Raw genomic sequence first — 27,667 nt, forward strand, 5'->3', positions numbered from 1 at the left:
TGCTGTAGGTCCTTAAGGCAAATGCCAGGAATCAAAGAAATCGTAGAACAGTCTCAGAATGTAAACAATAAAATCTCTGACCGAGGAGTTATTATCTGTGAATGAAAACGCCCAGTAAGAAGTCATTTTCTTATCAATCTTATCTGGATAAGATTGGCTTCTTGTTTGTGAAGTTATTGTGAATTTTATATCCCAGATGTGCAGTACTTTTTTTCTACTGTAGAGACTTCTGGAGTAGATAAAATTTCATGATGTTGCTTAAAAAAAAAAAAAAAAATACATAGCACGGAGAAGCTACTCAAATACCAAGCAGTTTTCAGGTTTGTTTTTGTTTGTTTTACTTTTACATTTTACTTTTGTGGTTGGCATATGGAAAACCAAACTGGGAAATCATAATGTTGGAGTACTTTAAGGGCATGCTATCATAGATATTAACAAGCTTATTTATACAATAAGACCTCTGCAGAAAGTGCTCAGCTCGATGCCACATTCCAGAATAGCCACTGTTGCTTTCTTTTTCCAAATTGCCCATGTTTACAGGTTTCACAAATATCCCTGAAGTCTTCCCAATATGCTTAGCAATGATAAAATTCATGGCAATATCATCACAGTTTTGAGTTTCATCTATCAAAGCATGGACCGCTGCAGGTTGCCTCTGAAAAAGTTCAAGATATTTGCTACTGAAGAATGAGGCTCCAATCAGCACCATAGAGTACTGGTCACCATTTCCAAAACCTGGTGTTTGTAGTTCAAAACCTCCATAACTGTAGATGCCTGATGAAGTAGAGACATGCTTTCTAGGAACAAATCCTACAATTTGATCAGGAAATTGCTGAAAAGAGGGAGAGAGAAAAATTAAGTGTGGCATTTCTTTAGAGAAGACACAGTAAAAAAGGCAATGACTTATGATGAGAGAACGAACTAATTTGTCAACTTTTCCTTATTTCTGGTTTCTATATCTCAATTTCATCTAATTCCAGGCAACTTCATAAATCTGTATCCTGATAGGTTTACTGATCAAATTCCATCACAATCCAAATCTCTCTGAAAACAAATTTTCTAAACTCACAAATATTCTTCTAATTCAAACATTATCTGATATTAACAAATAGCAAATTTTGAAGAACTAGACTCTTTGATTACTGGAATTTGGGCAAGAAAAGTTGACTACCTGATATGCTATTTAATGCAGGAAGTAAGATATAATGTGGTTATTTTGAAAAACTGTTCTGATCTCTTAGGAATATTTAAAATTATGGATCTACATGTATGATTTTTATTTTTTATTTTTTTAGAGACAGGTCTCACTCTGTTGTCTAGGCTGGAGTGCAGTGACACAATAGTAGCTCACTGTAACCTTAAACTCCTGGGCTCATGCGATCCTCCTGCCCCAGCCTCCCCAGTAGCCGGGACCACAGGCCTGAAAAACACTCAGCTAATTTTTCTTACTTTTTTAAATATGGGGGTCTCACTGTTTTGCCCAGGCTGGTCTCAAACTCCTGTCCTCGAGAGATCCTCCTGCCTCAGTCCCCTGAGTCACTGGGATTACAGGTGTGAGCCACGGTGCCTGGCTTACATGTATGATTTTACTGTTTTCCATGTTGATTTCAATGTTCTTAAAAGTCACTTTTGATTTTAAACAATATTATATTTTATCCTTTTAAAAATTGGGCATTTCTTTTTTAAAAATAGGAGATCATATAAATACATATAAATACAAAATTATATATGTGTGAGAGTGATGTGTCAGTATCTTTGAAGAAGGAAGAGATGGTAGCAAAATACAATAATATTAAGCGTAGATTGACTAAAAATAAAACAACAATCAGCAAACAAAAGAAAAACACTGAAGCATGGGAAAGAGGTAAGGACTTACCGGGTTGAAAAGTTTAATTCGCTCTCATAAATAATTTGAGTTTTGTTCATTTATTGAATAGACACTGAACTAGGGACACGCACAGCCCTCCACACACACACAAATTAGACTGAGTTACACTCCATGTAAAAGAACTCATAGTCTAGAGTAGGATAGGGATATGTGAAAAAGGAATTACAATACTGAGAGGAAATTGTAAATGTACCTACATAAATCTGATGGGAACACTGAGGATAAAAGGACAACTGTGTTGCTGGGAGGCCAAGAGGAAGGTCAAGGGATGGGGGAAAAAGGCTGGGTGGCTTCAGGGAAGATGTGCCATTTACACAGTCTAGGAGAAGGAAAGAAACGTCACAGATGGCTAGAGGAGAAAAGGGAAAGCACAGAAAGTGAAGGTCATGGGCCAGCACAAAGGCAAAGGTGGACGTCTACTCCCGTTTTGCTTGCTTACGTACAAACCCCAAGTCATTACACGATGCAGGGTATGGGTCGGACTGAATTTAAGGAGTTAGATCATCTTGTTCAATGAATTAAGATTGGTTTTGATATTTTTATACATAAATTCAAAAATCATATTAATACATCTTTAATTACTATTCTAATTAACCATAGTCCCTGTATTCTGCATCCCCCGTTTACATTTTGGATAAATTGATTTTTTCACTTTAAATAGAAATCTCACAGCTGAAGTATTACATTAGAACTTTTTGCCTGAGAAGCTTTTATTTACTGGGATGGAAAAAACTGCTGATATGGAAAATTTTCAATTTGTAGATCAGTACACTAGGCATGAAGTTAGAAACTGAAGTTTTTAAAATGCTGATATCTACAGAGTATTGTGAGCCCTTACTATTACTATCGGATGCTGTTATATCCCAAGTAGCTAATTAAAAAAGTTGCTATAGTGCAAATTAGACCGTTTATTGGGTAGCAGCGTTTAATTATTTGACAGGGCTTCAGAGTATTTGTGTGCAGTTCTGGTTTCACGAAATAGAGAGAAACTTGTAAAAGTCAGCTGTTATGAACACCTATTCAATAGGAAAGAGCTGCTTTTATAGGATAGTGAGCAATTTATGCCTGTTTATTCAAATTAGAATTTAGAAAAAAACAAAACAAAAAACTTGCCACTACAATGGTGCATGTAGAATGATTACTGCAGAATTTCTTAGCAATCAATGGTCTCAGAATCATGATTAAATTTTGTGGAGGTAATAAATGCTTTCTTTTATAAAAAGTTATATACAATATGAATATAGAAACACATTTCTCCTTTGAGACACATCTGTGGCCTGTGGAAAATATCTCTGCATTCTAGTTTTTGCTGTACCAGATCATTTCCTAACTGTTCTCTGGAAGATAATTCTAGCTCTTCTCCTAACACACAAAAATATAAATTAAATATAGATAAAAGATAACATAACTTTCAGGATGGCTTAATTAAGCTCAGGAAATCTTCATTAGCCTAGAACAAATTCATCTGTCTTTTAGATAAATATTGTCTACACTGTTTTGGGTAACTCTCACATTAAACCATGTTGCCCTAGCTAAGCACTAGATAAGATTTTATACAGAAGGATTCATAAAGGAGATAGCAACATTACCTGCCAAACTGAGAAAGCAAAAACAAGGTCCTGGGCGCTAATGAGTGTGTCATCGTCTACCATTAACACCGCTGAAATGAAAGGAAAAAAAATTAAACTGAACAGTTTGGAAAAGAAAACAAAACTAGTAAGATACTATAGTGTCCATATAGATCACTCAAATGAAGTATTTTCTAACCAAATTAGTAAATAAGAAATGTAAGCTTGGAAAGATTTACCCCGTAGATATTTTTTTTTTGAATTGTAATTGATTTTATAACTGCCTGAGGGGGAAATAAACATGTAGCATCCATCACCCTAGAAACTACTAAAAACTTATATGTAAATAAAGATTCTTTTAAGCAAATTACAACCTCGTGAAACTGCTACGAATGGGAGGAAAAGGGGAGTGGCAAAAATATATTAAGCATAAGCTAAATGGCATCTTACTACTTGGTGTGATGCAGTAACATGTACTTACAGCACATCCTTTTTCACAATATTAACCTCTTTGTCATTGTTGCAAGATGTATGTGATTTCCTTTCCAGGAAACTGTTTCTTGACATATTGGAAATTGCCCCTCAAGCTTTTCAAAGTGCTTTCTTATGATTAACTTCCCCCCATTTTTCTCCAGAGAGTTAAGTAGAAATCTGCATACTCACCCCAGCCCTGGTCAGCTGCAGCCCTTCTAGGCTAAGAACCCAGCTGCTACTCACCATTGGTTTCCAGTTCAGGGAAGACCTGGAGTCGATTTCTCATTCTGTTTGCTGTCTGTTGTTTGAAGATCACGGGGACAGGGTGAGGCCCCAGAGAATTCCATAACTCATCTGGTCCCTTCTCCCCAATATTGTTCCACACCACGATCACTTTGTGCAGATGAGGTACTGCCTGATAATGATTTAAAAGTCTCAATAAGAGATCTGTTCTGTTATACGTCTGCATTATGAGGGTAAAGGAATCCAGCGTGGACTTGCCCTGGGATTTTATGTCCCTACGCAACATGAGCATCTTGTCTTCTTTGATATTAGGAAGTAAAGTAGTCAAAGCGCCGGCTACGAGGAGTAACACGAGGATGACCACCAGAGAGAAACGAAGCACTCGGATCCCCATTACTCTCCCAGGAAGTTTGCAGATGTGGCAACACCTAGAGTAGAAATGGAAATGAAATACGGAATGTCAGCCTTCTTACTAGTCACTGTGCTTTTATGGTTTTTCAATGAGGAGAGAGATCAATCTTATTTTAGTTGATTCAAATTCAGTTCTCCCTTCCTCTTTGCTAAGATGATTTGGCCCAAGAGATAAAAAGTATAGTCTAATAGTCCCTCCCTTCTGGTCTTGCTTGTTTTGCAGTTGCAGACAACAATCTTATATGTACCAAATTAGAAGAATTAAGCATTAAGAATTAAGCATTTTAAAATTTTCTGTCATTTTATCACTAAAATCTGGAACTGAGATTATTTTTAAATGAGATTGTATTTCCCTTAGTAAAACACTAACTTTAAACTTACATTTGGTGGCAGCTAACTTATTTCCAAATAAAATCATATGCAGAACTGGAAGACATAAAGCGGCAAACAACTATCGTGAGTTTATTACTTAACAGGCCCTGTATTATGTGCTTGATATGCCATAGTATGTACTTATTCATTCAACAGATCGTTACAGAGCACTTACTTTGTGCCAGGGAGTGTTCTAGTTCTGTGGATACAGCATTTACTGAGACAGACAAAATGTTTGCTGTTAGTAGCAGAGGAGATGATTAGGGAGAGAGAGAAACAAATAAACAAATTTAAAAGATAATTGAAGACAATAAATCAGAATGATGTGATAAACAAGGACCAGATCACGAGGGGCCCTGTTAGTCTCAATAAGGAGTATACATTTTATTCTAAGTCAGATGGGAGGCCACTGGAAGGTGTTAATCAGGAGTGTGACAGGATCTAATTTATCCTTTACTATTGTTATTCCCATTGAATAGTTTAGATGCTTACAGAGATTAAATAACAATCCCAAAATTACTAAATATTGTAAGTAATGGAGCTAGGATGTCCATCAGGAAAATCTGCCCCCAGACCCCAGGCTGTTCATTATTATGGGCTGTACTTCCTGGATTCAAATCCAGGTTGAACAGAGGGTAGGCTCCTGAGTTTCCAAAGTTTCCTCTCTCACAGTACAGATCATAGGCATTATTATCAGATATGTAATCTCCCATCTTCCTTACTACACCTAAAGGATTTTGCAGAGATGGCTGCAGAATAGTAGTGAACAAATAATTGATAGGTATGGCCTAGATATTCACTGGTCAAAAATTTTTGTATAATCAAATCTCTCACTTATATGACAAAAGGTTAAATCTCACATACAGCTTTACAGAGACCTACAATTCTTGACTCCCTGGCTTCCAATAAAATTTCATTTCCTCGCTTGCTGCCTCCTACTATAGCACTGTTGTCTTTCAATTGTTTCTGTCTTTTATTCTTCTGCTATTTGTGCTTCTGATTCCAGACTACTAACTCTTCCACAAGCCTCCATAAACCTTTTAGGTAGGTCCTTATTTTGTAATTTGTCAACTTAGTCTTCATATCCATTTCAGCATATCCTGGGTCTATTCTACTACTCTACTCAAGCAGAAAAGCCAGAAATGAGGAAAATGAACCATTTGAAGAAATTTACTTATAAAAAGACTGGAAACAAAAATCAACCAGGAGTTTCTAAACAACATATTTAAAATGGCTTTAAGAAAAAAATAGATTTCTTAGAAAGAATGAAATAAGAATGTGATAAGCATAATGCATATTATTCTTGAGGGCTTTAATTGATCCATGGTCTATTCTGTCTTACCACTTTTGATACAATTTCTCTTCTTAGGCTATATGATAAACAGATACTCTCGTCTATGGCTTAATACAGACAAATACAATAAAGCTGGAAAAAATTTCTCACTGCTAACTACAGGTATGGTAAGCCAGTATAAAGAGCCACTGTCACTGTCCTTCTTGGTATAATGCTGCCTCTGTACATTTTATTTTTGGTCTTCCCATCTCTTGGAAAAGTACACCGTGTATATACATACACAGAAATATCTAAGCTCTTGATTTCATTTCCTTTGGTTGAAGTTAGGCAATTACAGCTAAGTTGTCATTCCACAGGCAATCCTAAGACTGTAGTCTAAATCTTCCTGGCTAATAAAATATTATATTCCAAACTAAATTTCACTTTACTTTCCAAATGATGTCTAATCAACCTTTTATGTTTTTTACTGAGGAGACTTGGCAGTGGTTGGGTTAGTGACCAACATGTTCCCAGGACCTTGTTTCACATCGTGAGGTATGTTTTATAATTGCAGAAAGTTTTCTCTCTATATAGTTCAAGGACATAGAAAGACCATATAGGCCACATCTTTAACATCTTCCTTTGAAGTTTAGGAGAATGGAGAATTCTGAGGACAGGGGCATACACTCTATGATATGACAGTGTGCTGAGGCCACATGCAAGCAAAGGAAGAGCTCATTCACAAGGACAGGGAAAGGTCATTGCCATTCAGCAGCTCTCACTTTTCAATAGTCCAGATCTGAAAAGCAATGCTACCTAATGGTAAGCTTTTCAGAGAGCTTTCAAGGGTATTTGTTCTAGACCTTCTCTGTAGTTTGTTCTATTAAGAAGAGCAATTTTGTGTTTCCTCTTCTATCATGACCTCATTCTTAAAATATGAATAAAATGAATTATTTTCAAAGTAACCTCAGCTTTACCATGATTATTTTTCAAGGACAGTAATTTAAGGCTTTAGAGTACAATGTTTTCATTTTATGTACCCTCTTACTAAAATAACACCTACTGTTAATGTAGTCAACCAAAGACAAGCCATTATGAATTAATAATCTTGGTTCAAAGTCCTTGAAAATCCTTTTAATATTGAATCAAAAGCAGGTCCCATAAAACATATTTCAGTTTTACATAAATATGGCCAGGTACAAGCACTCAGAGTAAAGAATCACTTTGACAACTGTGTTAAAGTATACCATGATTGAGGTCTTCATACTCATTTTCTGCTGCTGAGTAGGAATAGCATATTATAAAACTTAACATAGAACTATTTCTAGTCTCTAAAGTAGGCACTAATAACTTATTATCTGGAAGTTTTAGTCCAGAAAGAGTAATGAAAGTTAATTACTATAGCTTACTATAAATATATACTGTTGATACTCATGAATGACTGCTTCAGTTTCATCTATACTTTTAAGTAGGAGTTTATCCCCTGGGCCCATCAGAGAAATTTCCTCTTTCAGATAGCTTCTAATCCCCCATTTTACCTGTATCAGAAAGGTTTCAGGAGATATGAATAATTTATATCCTTAGAAACACAGTGTAAATATTTCATGTGGTATTTATTAAAGAATGCAGCCCAATAAAATTATGTAAATTTTTTAGCTTGCATACAAAAGCCAGAAGAGCAAGGACTTTACAGATTGCAGTGCAAGTGGCACACTGTACTTTGAAAATAAAGTCTAGAACTCTGTTGTACGCCCATTAGAAACAGCGTCAGTACAGTTTGGAGGGTAATGATGACTTCATGGCTATATGGATTTCACAGTTTATAGCTTTCTTCTGTTTTGTCCTAGAGAAAGTTCCAAACCCATCATCTAATTCACAGCTTTGAGCTTTGAACAGGAGATAGGAGAAAGAACACATCTGGATGACCTATGTCTCACTTGGGAAGAACCAAGAAGTAAATGTAGGCACCTCCTACTTCTCTCGCCCTCAATTCCTAACTTTTGCTTCAGGTTTTGGTTATTCCTTTTAAAATTAAGTCTATATATCTTTACTGATGCCCTGCCTCATTCCAAAAAGGCTCTAACAGCTTAGTCTATTCCCTTTCTGTCACTCTCCCCGAAGATTAAATATAACTTTGATAAACACGGTAAATGTCATCAAAACAGAAAAATCCTTCCTCTTCAAAAATTCCTTGAATGATTTTTTGTGCCTATTAATTTAGTAGAGTTTTACATAGGTAGAGAACACATCTTTTTGATATTTTGGTATATTGTTATTCAAGCATCCTCCATATCAGGGGTTTTCGACCAGGGACAATTTTGCCCTCCAGGGGACACTGGGCAAAGTCTGGAGACATTTTTGATTTTCACAATTGGAAGGGAGATACCATTGGTGTCTAGTGCGTAGATGTCAGGGATGCTGCTAAACATCTCACAACGCACAAGACAGCCCCCCACAGCAAAGAATTGTCTGGCCTGACATGCCAAGAATGCCAAGGTTGAGAAACCCTGCTCCATGTATAAGTTGTCTATTAAGACACACTTGAACATGATGAGGACTCTAGTGAGAAGGTCTCTGAAAAACCCACCACTATTGATTATCCTCAAACAATAAGGGACAAAGCCACGTCTCTAAAACTGCCGCAATAATTACATATCTCATGGCACATACACATAAACCTAGAGAGCTGAAAGGGCCCTCAGAGCCCTCCTAAGCCAATTTCCTTGTTTCACAGATAAAGAACCAAAGGTCCAGGGAGGAGGAACTTGCCTAAGGTCATGCAGCTGCATGTGGCTAATCAGCAGCAGAGCCAGGGCAAGAATCTAGATCTGATGGCATAGTCCATGACTCTTTCCACTTCCTTATGGTAAACTCTGTAAGGATGTTATCAAAAAATTAATACACAAGACTGTCACTAAGTTACCTGTAAAATAATAATAATATAAAATTCATACTTGTTTTGTTGGAGATTTTTAAAAATAGCTTTACTCAGAGTTCACATACCATAAAATTCACCCATTTAAAGTACACAGTTCAGTCACTTTTAATATAAAGTTTTGCAACCATCACAACTTCATTTTAAAACATTTTCAACACCCCAAAAAGAAGCCCCAGACCCATTAGCAGTCACTCCCGATTTCTACTTCCCCAAACCCTAAACCTCCGTTCCAGCCCCAGGTAACCCCTAGTTTACTTTATCTCAAGGATTTGGCTATTCTGAACATTTCATATGAATGAAATCATACAATATATGGCCTTTACGTCTGGTTTCTTTCACTGGGCATAATGTTTTCAAGGTTGTTCATCTGTGTTGTCTATATCATGAGGCATATATCAGTACCACATTTTCTTATTGCCAAATAACATTCCATTGTACAGATAAACCACATTTTGTTTATCTGTTCATCAGTTGCTGGACATCTGGGTTGTTCCCATATTTCGGCTATTATGAATAATGCTGCTATGAACATTTGTGCACAAGTTTTTATGTGAACATATGTATTCATTTCTTTCGAGAGTATACCTAGGAGTGGAATTGCTAGGTCATAATGTCAGGAATGTTTAAATATCTGAGAACTGAAGTAGCTTTGGAAAGAGCATTATCTGAAACTATAAGAAATTTTGTTAAATGTGGACATAAGAGTAAGAAAGTAATACATAGTCTATTAAACAACAGTACAAATTCTTTTATGTATGTCTTTAAATGGACCAGGCAATCTGAATTTTCAAAGACTCACTATCCAGTTATTTACTATATCATCTATCCATGTTCCCTAGAAGCAATACTGTTGAAGAATTCTTTTTTCAGGGCTATTCCTTCCGACTGGAAAAGCAACAACTACCCAGAGAGAAGCTGAAAACAAATATGCCACAGCACAGCACGAACAAAAATTAGTTTGTCTTCTGACTCATAAGGTAGAAAAGGAATGAGCAGTTTGGTGCTGTACAATGAGAAGCTGTCATTTTTATTTTGATGCCACAGATGGTAGAAGAACGATAACTATTCTGCTATTTCACTACGAGACTTGCCTCATACCATACAGATTGTGTCTCCCCTGGCTCATCCTGCAGAATATGTACTTGCCTACAAACTGATGATTATAGAATATAGATATTCAGAAAAGGCCCTTAGCTGCCAAGAGATAAAATCTTCACAAAGTGGAATGCAGGGACCGATTCAGAACCTAGGCTTTTCTCCTAAGAACATGCACTTGGAGAACTGGAAGAGACAGCCATATGATAGATGAGCAGTTTCTGGCCAGGTTTATGGCTGCAGATGACAGACATTGTTCAAACTGAGGTACAGGAGAATGTGGTGCCAAATTCCAAAAGGACTTTCCCCTCAATGGTACCTACGGTGAGCTGATCATGATGTATCAGTACATGTTCTCTCCCCATAAAGCCCTTCCTTCTCTATATCTAACAAAATCCTATTCCCTGCCCCTCAAGTCTCTTTCAGATATCACCTCCCCTGTGAATGCTTCCCTCACCACTTTCCATCCTCAGTGTTCCAGGGAACTCTGAATATAGTGCTACTGGCCCTTATTTTCAGGTATTACAACTATCGACTATGCCAAATGTATCTTGAGGGCAGTTTTTGCCAGTCTTTATACTCCAGAAAAGTGTTTGACCCTTTTTTTGTGCTCACAACTCTTTGTACCTGAATGGAATGAGGATATTTATGTTTAAATTGTCCTGAACTTCAATGGATGCCTGAAACTTTAACAGAATAAATTCAAATTAAATGCAAATTAAGGCTGAATTGAGACTAGACAGTACCTAAGAAACCTTTCCCTATATAAAAGACCTGGGTCACCACCCAACTGGTGACTAGAAGAGCAAGTCATGGAATGTGACCTCAAGCACAGACTACACAGGCTATCTTTCTACTTTCAGTTCTGTGGCCAAGTTACTTGATAAATAAAAGATGTCCAGATCTCTGATTTTTTTCACATCTTTTCTAAGATGTTCTGCAGTAAAATGTCTTTGAACATCCCTGTTTCTATGGAAGTTCCTGGTGAATGAGTTGATTTTCCTTGGGGGAAAATCATCATTTGCTAGATAATATTAATCTTGTGAATTTCTCCAAGGAGGTTTAGGAGGTTCAATGGTTTAAGGGTGACCAGAAGCTTAATCTGGCACACAGCACACATGATTTAAACAGACAAATAGTCTTACCTAGTTGGGAAATGAAAATTTAGTTTGGGTTCACAAAGTGACAAAAACTATAGACTACAGGACCATCCAGCAGAAAAAGAAAATGAAGTCAGCACACTGACCAAATCAGTTCAGTACTGCCCATAGTAAGCATTTTCCATTAACATTTTAAGCAGCACAAACTAGAATTTACTTCATTGTAAAATACAAAATGCCAGAAATAGAACATGAAAGGGCACTTTTCTTCATAAGTTTTTTCCAGGTGCTATATAGTATTCTGGGAAGAGTTTTTGACTTTAGGATTTTACCCACACTCAGGAAATTCATTCTTTTCACTGCTATTTTAGAAATACCATACAGCTCTTCTCATCTTCTACCAATTCTATCTTCTGCCTCCTAAATGATTTCTCTTCCCTTTTTTTTCTAAAGAGCCCATCTACTCTTATAAGGTTCTTCTTAACTCCTGTTACTTTTTTCACAAGTCTCAATACATTAAAATAATTTAAATTATTTTGTGCTAATAAAAAATAAAGTAGGAAAGGCAGGAATAGAAATAGATTTATAGTAATAATAAAAGATTCCATGTAGTATCACAGATTCATCTTGTGATCTTGCTGTGCTTATGACCAATTATACAGTGATATGAATGGATCATTTAGATGACTACAATCTGGATCGACTGTGTTATAGACTAGCTATTAGGGTTAAATCGATCCATCTTTTCTATTGACAATATAACTGGCTACACATATATATGATTGTTGATAGCCAATTTAAGCCCTGTTATTTAGAAGGCCTGGTCCTGCCCTTAGTACATTTTTGAGACTATGGCTCTGCAACAGAATTGCTAAAACATATTGAGAAATGGACTTCAATATCACAGTTGAATAGATAGATGCTGCTGCAACATGTCATGTCTCACTCTACGCTGTGAGGAAAGCATCTCTGTACTGATTACATTAAATATCAAGTCCTCCTCCTGGCAAACAGGTTGAGTGAGCCATTTCTTTAGAGGTCAATCAGATTAGAATGAACAAAGGCAGCATTTAAAACAGGGATATCAGACACTAAGTGCCTGTGTCTCTATTTCCCTCCTCAATCCTACCCCCTTTTCCATGGCAAAAGGTGCTCATCAGTCCGGGCATTTTTTAGTTTTCCTCTTTCCTTTCCTAAACAAAGGATTCCTTCTCAACACTGCTTCAGGCAGCTAGTATCAATTAATGACAGTTTGCTTTATTATCATTGATTTACAGGGAAATAACATGTAAATATTATGTAGAGTCTTTTTAAAGCATCGTCTGCCTCCTTCAATATAGCCATTTGTTACTGAAACAGACAATGAGGCCCTGTCTACTTTCAAAATGCACAGGCCTGAATTCTACTAGATAAACATTCTTTCTAGCCTTGCACCTTTCTCCTGAAATTGTCAATTAATTGTAGCTATTGATGATGATGATGATGTTGATAATAAGTTTGGAGATGACCAATCCAATGGACATATATTAGGGCAGAAGTAAGAGTGGACTTATCCCTAAGAGGAACATCCATGACTCATAGGATCCAAGGAGTCAATGCATCCTAAGAAGAAAGCCTAGAAATAGAAAAGCATTTTTAGCTCAGTACAGTGCCATGCAAAATTAGTTCCAGAAATGGGTCAAAAAGAAACCAAGTACATCTGCAAATATTTTACTTTTGCCATTCCAGATACTGAAGCTTCTCATTTGACACCCTATTTTGTTAGGCAACAGATCCCTGGAATATTCTATGTAACCCTTTCCCTTTTACGCATTATTGGTTTTCAGCAATAAACTCATATTCCAGAATCACTTCTCTAACAGAAACAGATTTCCTATATATGAATTATGACATAACTATTTTTAGATATCAAACCTAAGATGGAAGCAATCCCAATTCATGTGAGCTTTTTCACTTTATTAGGAGAAGGTCTCAATATCCATGTCAGCAGATATTGGAAGGTGCCTACTGTGTGCCCAGCACCATCAGGCACTAGGGCTGGTACTGAGTAGGCAGACCCAGTTCCTGCTTTCACAGAGCTTAGCAACAGTAACGAAAGTCGAAAGTCGTCAAAGCTCTTCCCCCTTCATGTGACACGATACCTCAAATCCAAGTTTCAAATCTTTAGAAAGAAAAGAAATAAAATATATCCATCCATTTTGTAGACAGGACAGCTGAACTCAAGAATACAGTATTAAATGATTTTTCCTCAGCCACAGAAAGAATGGTGGGTCAGAATCAAAGTCCAGACTCTCACACTTGAGCCACTTTGTATTTTCTTTGTCTTCTACATAGTCTCTATTTTCAGCTTTGTTCTAGTCTACAAGAATATTTCAACTTTACAGGTACTGATTTCATTCTATAACCTGGATTACTATTCCAGTGAACCTAAGAGAGGTCTTACAGCATTTTCTAAGACCCTGGTTCAAGTAAGAACTTTTGTGTCCAAGGAAACAAAAATACCTCTATAGGAAATAATTTTTCTCAGATAAAAGTACTGGTACTTCATCCATGTTAACTGTAGCATTATTTGCAATAGCCAAAAGGCAGAAGCCATTCAAATGTCCATTGATGGATAATTCATTCAGAAAATATGAAATGTTTATACAATGGAATATTATTATTCAGTCTTATAAAGGGAATTCTGATACATGCCACAACATTGATGAATATTGAGGACATTATGCTAAATGAAATGGGCCAGTCACCAAAAGACGAACACTGTATGATTCTACTTATAATGAGGTATCTATGACAGTCAAATTCATAGAAACAGAAAAAAGAATGGTGGTTGCCAGGACTGAGAGTAGGGGGAAATGGACAGTTGTTTAGGGATATAAAATTTCAGTTTTGTAAGATGAAAAAATTTTGGAGATTGATTTCCCAGCAATGTGAAAATACTTTACTGAATTGTATACTTAAAAATGATTAAGATGATATGTTTTATATGTATTTTACCACAATTAAACAACCCCCCTCCCCCCCAAAAAAATACTGGTACTTACCTCATTGCGTTAAAGTTTAATTTTTTATAAAAATTTTCCTTATGGCTTCAGTGATTGATAGGAACAGACTCTCTTGGCACTATTAAGGGAAATCAAAGAATTTTCTGTGATGCTTTTGTTAATCAGCAAGAAATTTTTTTAAAAAACCAATGTTTTTAATGCCATTGTCCATAAGCTTTGAATATTTTAAAAATTAAAATTTGCTATTCTATGTTTTAAAAATTAATTTAGAGGTAGATGATGGCTTCCCATAGGTTGATGCTAACACTGCTATATTTTTGTTTTCGCCTTTCTCTTCAGGGTCCAGATGCAGAATAAACTCACAAACCAGAGGATATAGGCCATGGAACAAAACCTTGAACATGTTAGCAATTTGCACTTCTATTCAATTTCTAGATTTACATGTATCAGTAGTCTTAGCCACCATTACAACTCATTTTTTCACTAACAGTTCCCAGGGCATTCAATTTCAAGCATTGAAAAAACCACGGGGTCTAAAAGAAGGTTGCAGATAAATTCCAGGGTTGATTACTGAGAAATGACAGATGGCGTCTTTCCTATTGCTTGCTGATTACTGCCCAAAAGGAGCTAGAACCACAGCTGGAGATGAGCTTCTGCCCCTTAATTCTCTCTGTTTTCATTTTTCACAGTCCTCAATCACATGTCTCAGCAGCTGGGTTTTTTTTCCCCCAATAGAGTCTGCATAGCTAACCTAATGCAATTAATTGGTAGGAGATGATATAAACAAATATTTAAAAGTTCAGGGTAGAAAATCCATTTATTAGTTTAAAAATGCTCATTACTATATATATTTTATAATCTTATAAACTCACTTAATCTTATATAAAGCAATTAAGAATTCTGATTGAAGACTTTCAAGACACTGCATTTCACTGGGGACTTGCAAGATACTGACCACGTGAATAGAGCTGAAGAATCATTTTTGGTTTTCCAAAGTCATGTTCTTCCATGATACAACTTATTGTAGGGGCAAAAGGAATGGCTTGGTATATACAGAAAGACTCACTGAGTAATAGATGTCCCTTCTCTCTACTGCAAGGACATTCCTTGTGTAGATCTTAAACATACACAGTTTTAAAATACTGGATTGATTTCCTTGTCACAACCCCCCTCTCTTTATATCAGCTTCTCTCCGTAAAATTCCTCCAGGGAAAGAACTTTGACTTTTCTGGCTTTGTACTCCCAGTGCCCAGCACAAAGCCTGGCTCATAGTAGATAGTCATTAAATGACTACTGAGTGAATGAAAGAAACAAACTTTGATGTGGCAACATACATAGGTTAACATATAAGGGACAATCGTTATTTCCAGATGACAAAAGAAGTGAGGCACAGTCTAACATTTTCCACTCATGAAACCTTTCCTGATTCAAATAGTGTCCATCTACACTTTTATATTGCAAATAAAATGCCTTTAGTTTTGAATTTGGTCATTACACTATGCAAGACTGAAAGACGTGAAGTAGCACTGCCACTTTCTGAAAGAAGATCCTCATGGGAATACTTATATACTATCTCATGTCTTTGGGGGTGTGGAGTGGGGTAATTTGGGAGTCTTTGGAAACTGATGTAATTGAAATTAAACTTCAATTTCTCTAACGGATTTCAAAACTGTTTGAAAAGGGCTAATGTAGGTTTTTCCATAAACCAGCTGAGCAAGTTCTGATTTCTAGTAATACTGGATAAAACAGAAAATTTATTTTCAAAGGCACAATACAAAAATACAGGTTCAAATTGCAGCTGACCTTGTGAGTTAGGAGAATGCTGGAAATCAGTTCTGAAATTTGATTATTTCTATATATTTCCCCCTACCCCAAGTTATAGCATATTGAAATAATGCAGTTTGGGAGAAAAACCCAATTTCCATGGAAATATTTATCTTTAAACTACCTAGTTTGCACCCAATTAATGTTTGTTTCCCCAGCAGTGCAGTAGAGTAAAATTCAAAGTCTTAACATAAAAGCTTCCTTAAAAAAAGGTAAATGCTACTAATTGAAAATATTTCTATGTTTAAATTAAAATAATAAAATATATGCTAAAAAGGCAAAGACAAAATAATCTTCCCAGAACTTAATTTCTGGAACCTAGCTGTTTTTACACAGCAGGTTTTTAGTAACATGAACATTTTTTTAAATGGTAGAATAAGTACGTATTTTCAAAAATAAAACCACCGAATTACTACCCCACACACGCACACAAAGTTCCAAGAACGAGAACAAAACACGGTTATATGTTCACTACAAAAAAAAAATATTAAACACTAGAGCAAGCATTTTGCTGTCTCCTTACCTTGAGTGCAGAAGATTGCAGTAGGGCTAGCCAATTTATTTGCTTGCAGCGTGGTTACCATAAAACGGAAGGGGCGTCTCGCTTGCTCATTTTTGTTTTTTTCCTAAACCAAGCAGCCTGCATCTACCTCTGATTCGCTGGATTGACAACCTGGAAAAAGCGCCGCCCGCAAAGTGAGCGCCTGGAGCAGGGGACGGTCCTCCAGTGGCCGCCCCTCCCTTTCGGTGACGCTTCACTTCCTGTTAGACTGAAAGGCATTCCCAAGAAGCTCGGTTTTGTAGTTTCCAGCCGACCTCCTAAAGCCAGTCCTTCTTTTCCCTATTTTTCCCGCAGGGTCACAACTTTTAATCGTTCACGTGACGGAGCACCTGACCTTACCCAAATAATTTCCCGGAAATGCGCCTGAAGCAGTGTTTCCAACGACCCCGGGGGCCCGGGGAAAGGCCAGCCGGCCTAGTCTCTCGGCGCTCCGCACGCCCTGAGTCCCGCCGCCGAGCCAGCTTCTGCCAGCACTTCCCCGAAGCTGGCAGTGAGGTTCCGACAAGAATTATAGCGGCAGCTGCTGCCCCGGGGATGACCTGGAAGCGAAAGGGACGTGTACGAATTCTAGAGTTTGGGGGTTTCAGCGGATGGAGATTGTAGGGGAAGCAATGCATTAACCAAACCTCAATTCAAACACGATCTCATAAGACCTACTGTTAAAGGGCTTCTTTCATATAACACCTTTAACAGTCTTTCTTTAGCAAGACGTTGATTGATCGCCTCCTGCGTGGCAGTACAGGCTGGTGGGTGGGCTAGAATTTGGGTGCCCATCGAGTTTACCCAGCAAAAGCATCACTTGCGCTTCCTGCGGACTGGCGGCAAGAGAGCACGTGGTTGCCCAGAGTCTTAAGCATTGCACCTGCCGCACCAGGATTTAATGCCAATCGGGGGTTGGGGGGGCGGTGGCGAAAGGGTAGAGGCTGGGGACCAGTGCATCCGGGAACACGGGCGGGAGGCGGTCAGGGTGGGCGTGAGCGGGCTCTCAACCTACTGACAGCCCAGTCTTCAGGTCGCCACCTCAGGATTTTGTTTCTGAGTCCAGGTGACTGGACCGTTCACCAGGTTAGTCCCTTAGACTACCCCCTTCGCAGTTGCCACCTCCTTCCGCACCCTCAACAGACCCAGGACAGCTCCCATCCCGCCCCCGTAAGCCCCGCCCCCGCAGCGCAGGCCCCACCCACGATCCCGCCTCCCTTCTTTCCCGTCCCAGGACCCGTTGCGCGGCCCGGGCCGGAAGTCAGCGAGCTCCCGGGTGTGTGTCTGTATCTGACTGAGTCTCGCAGCGGCGCGCGGTCCCGGAGGAGCACTGGGGATTCCCGTCTGAGGCGTCACTACTGTCACTGCCATCACCCTGACGGAGCCGCTTATAGAGGGGAGTAGACCCGGCCCTTCGCCGGGCAGAGAAGATGTTGCCCCTGTCCATCAAGGACGATGAATACAAACCACCGAAGTTCAATCTGTTCGGCAAGATCTCGGGCTGGTTTAGGTGCGGGGTGCTCTTTGCTGGGAGGGGGTGGCTGGCAGAAGAGGAGAGGGCCCAGACCTCAGAATGTCCCGAGGTCCAGAGAGGGAGCGTGAGGTACTCCCTCTCAACTCCCCGCTGTGAGCAAAGGATTGTGTGTATTGGGAGGGTCTTGAAAGGGGGACTCAGCTTCGGGGTCCCGGCACCCCTTTGACTCTCCCTGCTCTTTCCCACTTGTGTTATGACCAGGTCTATCCTGTCGGACAAGACGTCCCGGAACCTGTTTTTCTTCCTGTGCCTGAACCTCTCTTTCGCTTTTGTGGAATTACTCTATGGCATCTGGAGCAACTGGTAACCAAAAAGGGGAAAATGGTTGGGGCGGAAGCAGAGGGTTGGGGAGAAGAAGCACTGTTTGCCCAGTGCCACGTAGCTCTTCACCAGGAGGTTCAGGTCTTACCTTTGCCACCACCTCTGCTGCTGAGTTGCTTTCTCATGGCCACAGCAATCTGGTAGGGCTACATTTCTTAACATCCGGGGCCCATCACGTGCAGCTCTCCTTGTGGTCTCCCCCATCTACGTCAGACAAGACTGACAAGCCCCCTCCTCATTTTGGCAAATGGAGAGTCTTTCATCTCTAATTGCACGCCTTAGCTTTGCCCACTTTGTTAGAATTGGAAGAAACCTGATCTCTGCCTCTGTGTGGGGGAGTGGCATTTGGATTTCACCCTTAAGATTTTGAGAGGGAATATCTGAGATGTTGTGCTTAATTTGTTATTAGGTCTTGGAATGGGGAAGAGGTTTATAAAAGGATATGCAGAGAAATGTGTGTCATTCTCTTCTCTCGTTAATTTAATGCTGAAAGTGTCTCATGGTTTTCCTCTGGTCTTGACTGCGTTGAAAAATCCCATATAGTTTTCTTAAAGCCTGAATCTCTTGAGTTTTTGGTGTCAACTTGGGGTTTGTTTTGTTTGGCAACTGCTTCAGGAAGAGGAAAATACAGTGTAACTCGATGGAAATGCAGTTACTAGTATTCAGGTATAATAACTTAAGGACATGTGGTGTTGTTCTGCTAAACAATAAGATCATCACACTTCTAGGTGTACTAATTCTGTCTTTAGATTCCATACCCATTTAAGAATCAGATGAAAGCAAAGACCCAGAATTTTATATAAAGCTTCAGGGTGTTCTTGTGTTCTCTGAAGTAGATCTTTCTTCCCAGATTAAGAACCTATGGCATGTATGCTTTATTTTCTATCAATTAAATAAACATAGCCTCTGTCCCTTAAGGTCTACTTGCAAAGAGAATTAACTGTCCTTGATCTTTATCTCTGTTGAGGTCAACCAATGATGATATCACCAGGTTTTTGTGATAGTATATTTTTATGTGAAAAAAATGGGCTCTTTTCAATTCAACTATCAATTCAATTGTATCAAAAATAGTCAATAGCCAGCAGATTATGAAGGTTATTGGTTTAGTCAACTTGGGTGTAAAACGCATATTGACATAGTGAAAACTTAATATACGTAATAACCATTTTGAATACTCTGGGAATCATATATATCTGAAGGATACCCCATCATATGTTAATTTTTTTAATTTTATAATTTTGACACACTTTAATGTCTTACAGAGGTTAAAACCACTATAATCTTAACTTGTATTTGAGTAACTATACTTTATCATAAATATATATATCTTACATTTTTCTCTTCCTAAATTATGCCATAATTTTGGCATATGTGCTTATTGTATCAAGACTGTATCATAGCTTATATATGCATATTTGCTACAGTTACTTTATATGGCAATACATGGCCTTCCATTGCATAAATCACCCTGTGAAGTACCTTGTTCAAGGGATTCATATTTGAAGTGCCTGAACCACCTCTTTTATGGGAAGTTAGGTGTATAGTAACTCTTTATCTATAAAGATCTATTGAGGAGCTTACTATAACCATTGTTTTACAAGTCAATATATGTCAGTGTGTAAGGAAAACATCAGTGGTAGGTGGCTTTCATGTTCTTGTTGTCCGTAGGGGATTTGTTCTTCTGCCCTTTAGGTGACTTTTTCTTCTATACCCTTCCAGTTTGCTCTCTTTCATTGTGTGTATCTTCCAGATTTAAATTCTAGCTCTAGAGACTGTCATACTTAGATCATTTAGCAGGTAGATATTCATCTTCTCATGCGTAAGTATGTTGGGTATACTCCATATCCAAAACCAATTATTCCCCAATATTAATTTTTATTGGTGGTTATGAGGTACAAATCTCTTCCCATTGATATTTGGCCAGATTTAGAAATTACTCTGGCCTTTTTATAATCTGGCTTTCTATGTTTTATTTAGACACCAAAATTTTTAGTTCCTTTTGTTGACTAATCAATAATTGCTTTATATGGCCAGATTATCTCTGTTCCTGTAGGTTCAATTAGCTAAGTTCCTTAATTAAATTTCTGACCAAAGGCCATTTTTTTTGTCATAGTCATTTTTATGTTCAATTTTATTCTGTAAAAATAAGTTTCAAGTTGTTGAGAACATGAAATATCAAGAATTTTTTTTCCCTGTAGGTCATTAAAATGTGGAGAAAACACTCTCTTCACAAATAAAGGTTCATAGAAACAATTGATCTAGTTGCAACAAATGTTAAATTGTTCTGGTTTTTGTTCAGAGCCTTCATTTTAAAGGAAGAACTTACAGTTAATTTATATTTTTGATGGTGAGAAGGTCTCTTCAATGGAGGAATAGCTAAGTGCTTTGTGTATTTTTACCCCATTAAATATACACTACCTTTCACCTTTCCACTAGAATGTAAACTTTATTAAAGTAAGGATCTTTTCTGTCTATTCAGGCACCTTAATACATGGCACATAGTGGATGCTAAATACATATTTGCTGAATGAAGAATGAGGGAGTAATTAATGTATGGAATTACTTTACCTACACTAAACATGCCAACTACCCCTGTTAGGGAAGAAAAAAAAAAACCCAACAAAATGTTGAACTCCTTTTATTCTTGGAAATTAGGAGGAAAATGGTAGTAATTTTTCTTTCTTTCTAGTGTACTTTTCCTTCTAGCATTTTATTTTTCATTCACTTGTTTATTATTGAGTAATTGATTTCAAGGTAGCATAGTATAATAAGAGTGTGGTTTTTATACCATCTAGGATTAAGTTTGTTTTCAAATTACAGAAAAACTTCAAAATAATGGTTGTTGAAATAAGATAAAACATTGTTTCCAAGTTGAGTATTAGGGTTCCAGCCATCCCTGGCAGCATAATGTCTGGAATGTGGAGAAAAAGGCAAAAGTTGTATATATTGTCTTTTAAGTAGATTTATCTGGCTGTTAAAACATAATACTTTCACTAAAACTTTATCACATAGTCATGCCTGGTTGCAAATGTGGTCTTTTTTCCAGTCAACCATGTATTCTGCTGAAAGTCAAGTATTCTTTATAAAGGAAGAAAGGAGGCCGGGCGCAATGGCTCACACCTGTAATCCTAGCACTCTGGGAGGCCGAGGCAGGTGGATTGTTTGAGCTCAGGAGTTCGAGACCAGCCTGAACAAGAGCAAGACCCTGTCTCTACTAAAAAAAATAGAAAGAAATTATCTGGACAGCTAAAAATATATAGAAAAAATTAGCCAGGCATGGTGGCTCATGCCTGTAGTCCCAGCTACTTGGGAGGCTGAGGCAGGAGGATTGCTTGAGCCCAGCCAGGAGTTTGAGGTTGCTGTGAACTAGGCTGATGCCACGGCACTCTAGCCCAGGCAACAGAGTGAGACTCTGTCTCAAAAAAAAAAAAAATAATAATAATAAAGGAAGAAAGGGACTATGTGGACACTGTAGGTTCTAGAAGTGGGACTGGAGAGAGAGAGAAAATTGAGACCCAAAGTTTTTTACTTCCCAAATCAGCAACAGAGCCTATAGCACTTGTCATCTAAGTGTTTTTTCCCACCATAGCACGATTTTTTTCTAGTGTTTCAATACAGTTTGTTTTGTTTTTATACTCTTCTGTTTTATTTTTACTTCATTATTAAGAAATTTCATTTTAGTAGTACTTTTTACCAAAGCTGTTGCAACCATTTTTCCCTAGACCGTAGAAGAAACTCAGGTAACTCTAAAGGTAAATGTCTTTGTGTTCACAAAGTAAATCTTTATTCAAGAAATGTTTAAGGCAAAGCTGGCTATTTATTTGGTTTTACTTCTATATGTCACAGCAGATATTTGTAAAGTAATTCCTTGGTAAAGAGAAATGGTTTTATTAATCGCATATTTTTCTGCAAAATTAAAATTCTTATATATCTTAGTCTTCCAAAATCAACTTTTCCCTTTTTAAAAGGCAGCATTACTTACCAGCTTATGGTGATGTCTTTTGCTTTCCTATAGTTTTATTTTTTTTAATCTTAAAAATTTAGATAAGGCCGGGCGCGATGGCTCACGCCTGTAATCCTAGCACTCTGGGAGGCCGAGGCGGGTGGATCGCTCGAGGTCAGGAGTTCAAGACCAGCCTGAGCAAGAGCGAGACCCCGTCTCTACTAAAAATAGAAAGAAATTATCTGGACAACTAAAATATATATAGAAAAAATTAGCCGGGCATGGTGGCGCATGCCTGTCATCCCAGCTACTCGGGAGGCTGAGGCAGTAGGATCGCTTAAGCCCAGGAGATTGAGGTTGCTGTGAGCTAGGCTGACGCCATGGCACTCACTCTAGCCTGGGCAACAAAGCGAGACTTTGTCTCAAAAAAAAAAAAAAAAATTTAGATAAGTATTTCATTTTGCTCAGAAAATTTTTTAAAGTAAGGGATTATGTAATGGAATCTAGTGGAGTTATGGGGTATTTCACTGCAACTAATTAGTTTATTGACATTACTAATGTCAGGATTCTAAGAATTTTCTAATTTCTTGATAATAAATTGATAGTCATTGTTTTTCCTCCTTGTTCTAAATCATCGGAATCAGCTGGTAAGGGGTTTGTGAATTAGGATGATCCCATATCTTCAATTTTGAAGAATATTCAACAAGTAATGTAAATAAACTGTTAGGTTTGCTACCAATAGACCTTTTTAAAAATTTTTTATCTTGGAAAATTTTAAACATATATAAAAGTAGAGAATTTAATTGACCTCGTGTACCCATTCACCCAGTACATGGTCTATTTTATTCTCTTATCCTTGTCCCACCATTGGATTGTTTTAGAACACATACATATATACTTTACTCTATAACTATATCAATATGATTCTCTAAAAGATAAGAGTTCCCCTTTTTAATATAACCTACAACCATTATCACCTATAAAAATTAATGTCTCATTAATATCTAGTGAGTATTTAGTTACACCTCATTGTCTCATAAATTCTTTTTTATTTGATTTTATAGATCAGAATACAAACAAGATCCACACCTAGTATTTAGTTGATAGTTCTCTTAAGTCTCTCTTAATTTATAGGTTTTCTTTCTCCCTTTCTTTGTTTTTGTTTTTAGTAGACCTTAAATAAAATCCTTTTCAAAAGTTTCTTTTACCATATGCTTTGCTTACATTTATTCTATTTTGCTTTAGTGTTCATATTTCCCCTTTATGCCCAAAGTTTTCCATACTAAAATGTCTTTAGAAAGTAGTCACTTAAAAAGTTAAAAAAGTGTATTTTGCAGAAACTAGCAGCGCTTAAAGAAGAGACTAAAACCAGTATGTCAATTTTAACAACTACTTTTTCTTTATTATGATTTACCAAAGTTACATTTGGTGTTTAAATCATATAACCTTAGATATTCTCTATGCTACCTTTATTTTTTAAGGACATTTATGCCATATAGTTTAAATGATAATTTATAATCAGAAACATTTGCTAATATTTAAGATGAGCAATAAAATTGACACGCCTCATGAGAAATATTTTTACTTATAATAATAGGTGAGCAGGGAACTAAAAGTAAACTGTTATTCACATGAGTTTGTCTGCATATTTGCAGCTGAGCATTTTTAAATCATGATATTAGGTTTAAGGGAAAAGAACTCCTATTGCAGTGCTTTAAGGGAACATGATGTTCTTCCCTCTCAGAAGAGGTAGTAGTTTTTCAGGTAGAGTCGCATTTTATTAAATAGTAAAAATAAAATAATATTTTAATAAAAATTAGATTTACTTAAAATTTAAATAAAATTTCATTTTAAAGAGTGTTAAAATTGCCATGCTATTAAATATATCTTTAAAAGGATTGATTGCTGTAGTATCCAAAAGGGATTTGCCTTTTTTCCCCCTATTAAGGCAATGTTTGGTGTCTGTTGAAATTTATATAAGTAAATTTGTTGAAAAAAATAGTGAGTATTAGTTTACTAGGGCTGACGTAACAAAGTACTATTAATAAAAACCAAGTGGCTTAAACAGCAGAACTATATTGTCTCACAGTTCTGGAGGCTGTAAGTCTGAGATCAAGGCATCTGCAGGGTTGATTCGTTCTGAGGATTCTGAAGAAGAATCTGTTCCATGACTCTCCCCTAGCTTTAGTTGATTTGCTGGAAATCTTCGACATTTTCTTGGCTTGTAGAAGCATCACCCAATCTCTGCCTTATCTTCACATGGTGGTCTGCTGTATGTGTGTCTTCAACAAATTTCCCTTTTTTATAAGGACATGAGTCACATTGGATTAGGGCCCACCTTAATGACCGAATCTTCACTAATTATTTTTGCAATGAACCTTTTTCTAAATAAGGTCACATTCTGAGGTACTGGGGGTTAGACTTCAACATATGAATTTGGGGGTGGGGGCAGGAGATACAATTCAACCCATGGCATAGTGTTTTGTTAAGTATATGTATAGATCAATAAATCAGTAAGTATTTATTCATTTATATTTATTTAAAACAAATACCGAGCTTTCTAAAACTGATTTATAGTTATTTAAAATAAAAGTCATATATACAATATAGCACATTAAGAAATAAAAACATTTAAAAACCATGCATAGGGAGGAAAAAATTTATTAAATATGTAATCTAATGTAGTTAATGAAGTTGACTTTTAAATTTAGTGATAACATTCCATAAGTGAATACAACTATACTGTTTAATCAGAATAGAAGTATGATTTTCTGAACCCAAATTTTAACAGTATTTTACCCTATTAATTTTTTCTCAGGAGGTAAAAAACAAAATCATAGACAACGTTTTTATTAGTAGTTTTTTAATAGTACAGAGAAATTCTTCAAATGTCTCTTTCATACTTCAAAATATAATAAAGTTAAGTCATTATTTTCAGTGTTACTTAGCTGTTATGGTCCAAGTGTTTACTTTTCTGGTTATCTAACTATCCATTGATAAATCTTAAAATACTAAATCTGAGAAAATTGCATGAATAGCATGCCCCTTACCTTGTCCTCAGGTATCAGTTTTCTCATTCAGCTTTTTCATTTATTCACTTTGTCACCTGGGCTAGAGTGCCATGATGTCAGCCCAGCTCACAGCAACCTCAAACACCTGGACTCAAGCAATCCTCTTGGCCCAGCCCCCCGAAAAGCTGGGACTATAGGTGCGTGCCACCATGCCCAGCTAATTTTTTCTATTTTTGGTATAGATGGGCTCTCGCTGTTGCTCAGGCTGGTCTTGAACTCCTGACCTCAAGCAATCCTCCTGCCTTGGCCTCCCAGAGTGCTAGGAATACAGGCATGAGCCACTGTGCCTGGCCCAGAAGCTTATTTTTAAAGACTGAGCTGGTGATATATGATTGCTTTCATAATATTTTTTATTGGCATCTCTTCAAGTTTGCTGATTTCTTTCCTCAGCTTTGTCTAGTCTGCTGATAAGCCAATTAGAAGAATTCTTCTTTGCTGACACATTGTTTTTTGTTTCTAGCACTTTCCTTTGATCTTTTTATATTTCCCATTTCTCTACTGAAATTCCCCATTGGTTCATGCATTTTGTCCACCTTTTCCATAGATCCTTTAACATGTTAATCACAGTTTATGATAGTTCCAATATCTGGGCCTAGTTCTATTGAGTGCTTTCTCCGTGATGAGTTTTTTTCCTTGCTTTTTTTGTGTCCTGAAATTTTTGATCAAACACTGGACATTGTGAGTAAAGAGTAGTGGATATTGAGTTAATAGTATTTATGACTGGAAATAGGTATGCCTCATCTATCTGCTCATTCATGCTCATTCATTGGTTAGATCTTGTGCTTCCAGTTGTCTCTGTATGCTGCATGTGCCACAGAAGCTCTTACCCCTACCCAAGTTACAGATTGCTATTGCTTGTTATTCAGTGCTAGGTTTATGGTGAGGGCAGAGGGGTATTTGCTAACTTGACTTGGCCTCAGTCTTAGGCAGACCCTATAAACCTGGACCTCAGGAGTATGGTTTTTTCCAACATTTTTACTCCTCCTCCCATGAAAGCCAAATTCTGCCATGTATATGTGCATGGTTTTGGATGAGAACAAATTTCCAGCACCTTCCCCAGAACACGTGCTTTGTGTTGGTACAGGATTTCCTGCTCCTGCTTTAGTGGGTTTTTTTAGTGGTTGCTTTAGTGTGTGTAATATGAATCTTTAAATTATCACAAATAATATGTCATTTCATGTATCTTGTGAGAAACTTACAATAATACTCTTTCATTTTCTTCTTCTACTCTGCGTGCTATTATTGTCATACATTTCACTTTTACATGTTATAAACCCCATAATACAGGATTTGTAGTTTTACTTTATACCAGAGCTTAGCAAACTTTATGTAATCAGGAGATATTAATAGTAAATATTTTAGACTTTAAGGGCCATAAGGTCTCTGTCACAACTACTTGGCTCTACTGTTGTAGCACAGAAGCACCCTATAGATAATACATAAAGCATTGAGCACAACTGTGTTCCAGTACAACTTATAAAAACAGATGGTGGCCTAGATTTGGCCTGTACCCCCATGGCATGTTATCCTTCACTTTAGACAGTCAGTTATCTTTAAAAATCAAAATAAAACAAACTTTATTGAGATATAATTCACATATACAATTTACCCATTTAAAGTGTACAGTTCAGTGGCTTTTAGTATATTCAACAGAGTTGTAAAATCATCATAACATATTTCTTTTTTTTTTTTTTTTGTTTAAGACATGGTCTCACTCTGTTGCCCTAGGTAGAGTGCAGTGGCATCATCACAGCTCACTGCAACCTCACACTCGTGGGCTGAAGCAATCCTCCTACCTCAGCCTCCTGAATAGCTGGAACCATAGGCAAGTTCCATGATGCCTGGCTAATTTTTCTATTTTTAGTAGAGACGGGGTCTTGCTCTTGCTTAGCCTGGTCTCAAACTCCTGACCTCAAGCAGTCCTCCTGACTCCGCCTCCCAGAGTGCTAAGATTACAGGTGTGAGCCACCTTGCCCGGCCAATATACTTCTGTAAAGTCAGTAGTAATGTCCCTTTTTCATTCCTGATTTTTGGTAATTTGAGGTTTTTCTCTTTTTTCTTATTCA

General features: G+C 37.3%; 2 protein-coding genes across 3 annotated transcripts in view; one reads left to right on the forward strand and one right to left on the reverse strand.

Moving 5' to 3' along the window:
• Nucleotides 1–270: 270 nt before the first annotated feature.
• EXTL2 (exostosin like glycosyltransferase 2) lies at nt 271–16,828 on the reverse strand. Of its 2 annotated transcripts, none has more exons than XM_069478298.1 (5): nt 16,715–16,828; nt 14,407–14,485; nt 4,174–4,601; nt 3,478–3,548; nt 271–832 (listed from the first exon to the last, which is right to left on the reverse strand). In XM_069478298.1, exons 2-5 carry the CDS (start codon nt 14,409–14,411, stop codon nt 344–346), a joined length of 993 nt encoding a protein of 330 aa, XP_069334399.1. In that variant the 5' UTR covers nt 14,412–14,485; nt 16,715–16,828; the 3' UTR covers nt 271–343. The 2 variants fall into 2 exon arrangements, with proteins under 2 accessions (XP_069334399.1, XP_069334400.1); XM_069478299.1 differs by lacking the exon at nt 16,715–16,828 and adding an exon at nt 4,966–5,010 and having other exon boundaries at nt 14,407–14,421.
• Nucleotides 16,829–17,986: 1,158 nt separating this feature from the next.
• SLC30A7 (solute carrier family 30 member 7) overlaps nt 17,987–27,667 on the forward strand; it is a 65,428-nt gene continuing 55,747 nt past the window's right edge. The window contains exons 1-2 of the mRNA XM_069478300.1: nt 17,987–18,242; nt 18,468–18,569. Coding sequence (XP_069334401.1) covers nt 18,163–18,242; nt 18,468–18,569 — 182 coding nt within the window. The 5' untranslated portion in view covers nt 17,987–18,162. The remainder of the gene's footprint in view (nt 18,243–18,467; nt 18,570–27,667) is intronic.

This window comes from Eulemur rufifrons, chromosome 8, assembly GCF_041146395.1.
Source record: "Eulemur rufifrons isolate Redbay chromosome 8, OSU_ERuf_1, whole genome shotgun sequence".
Classification (NCBI taxonomy): Eukaryota; Metazoa; Chordata; class Mammalia; order Primates; family Lemuridae; genus Eulemur; species Eulemur rufifrons.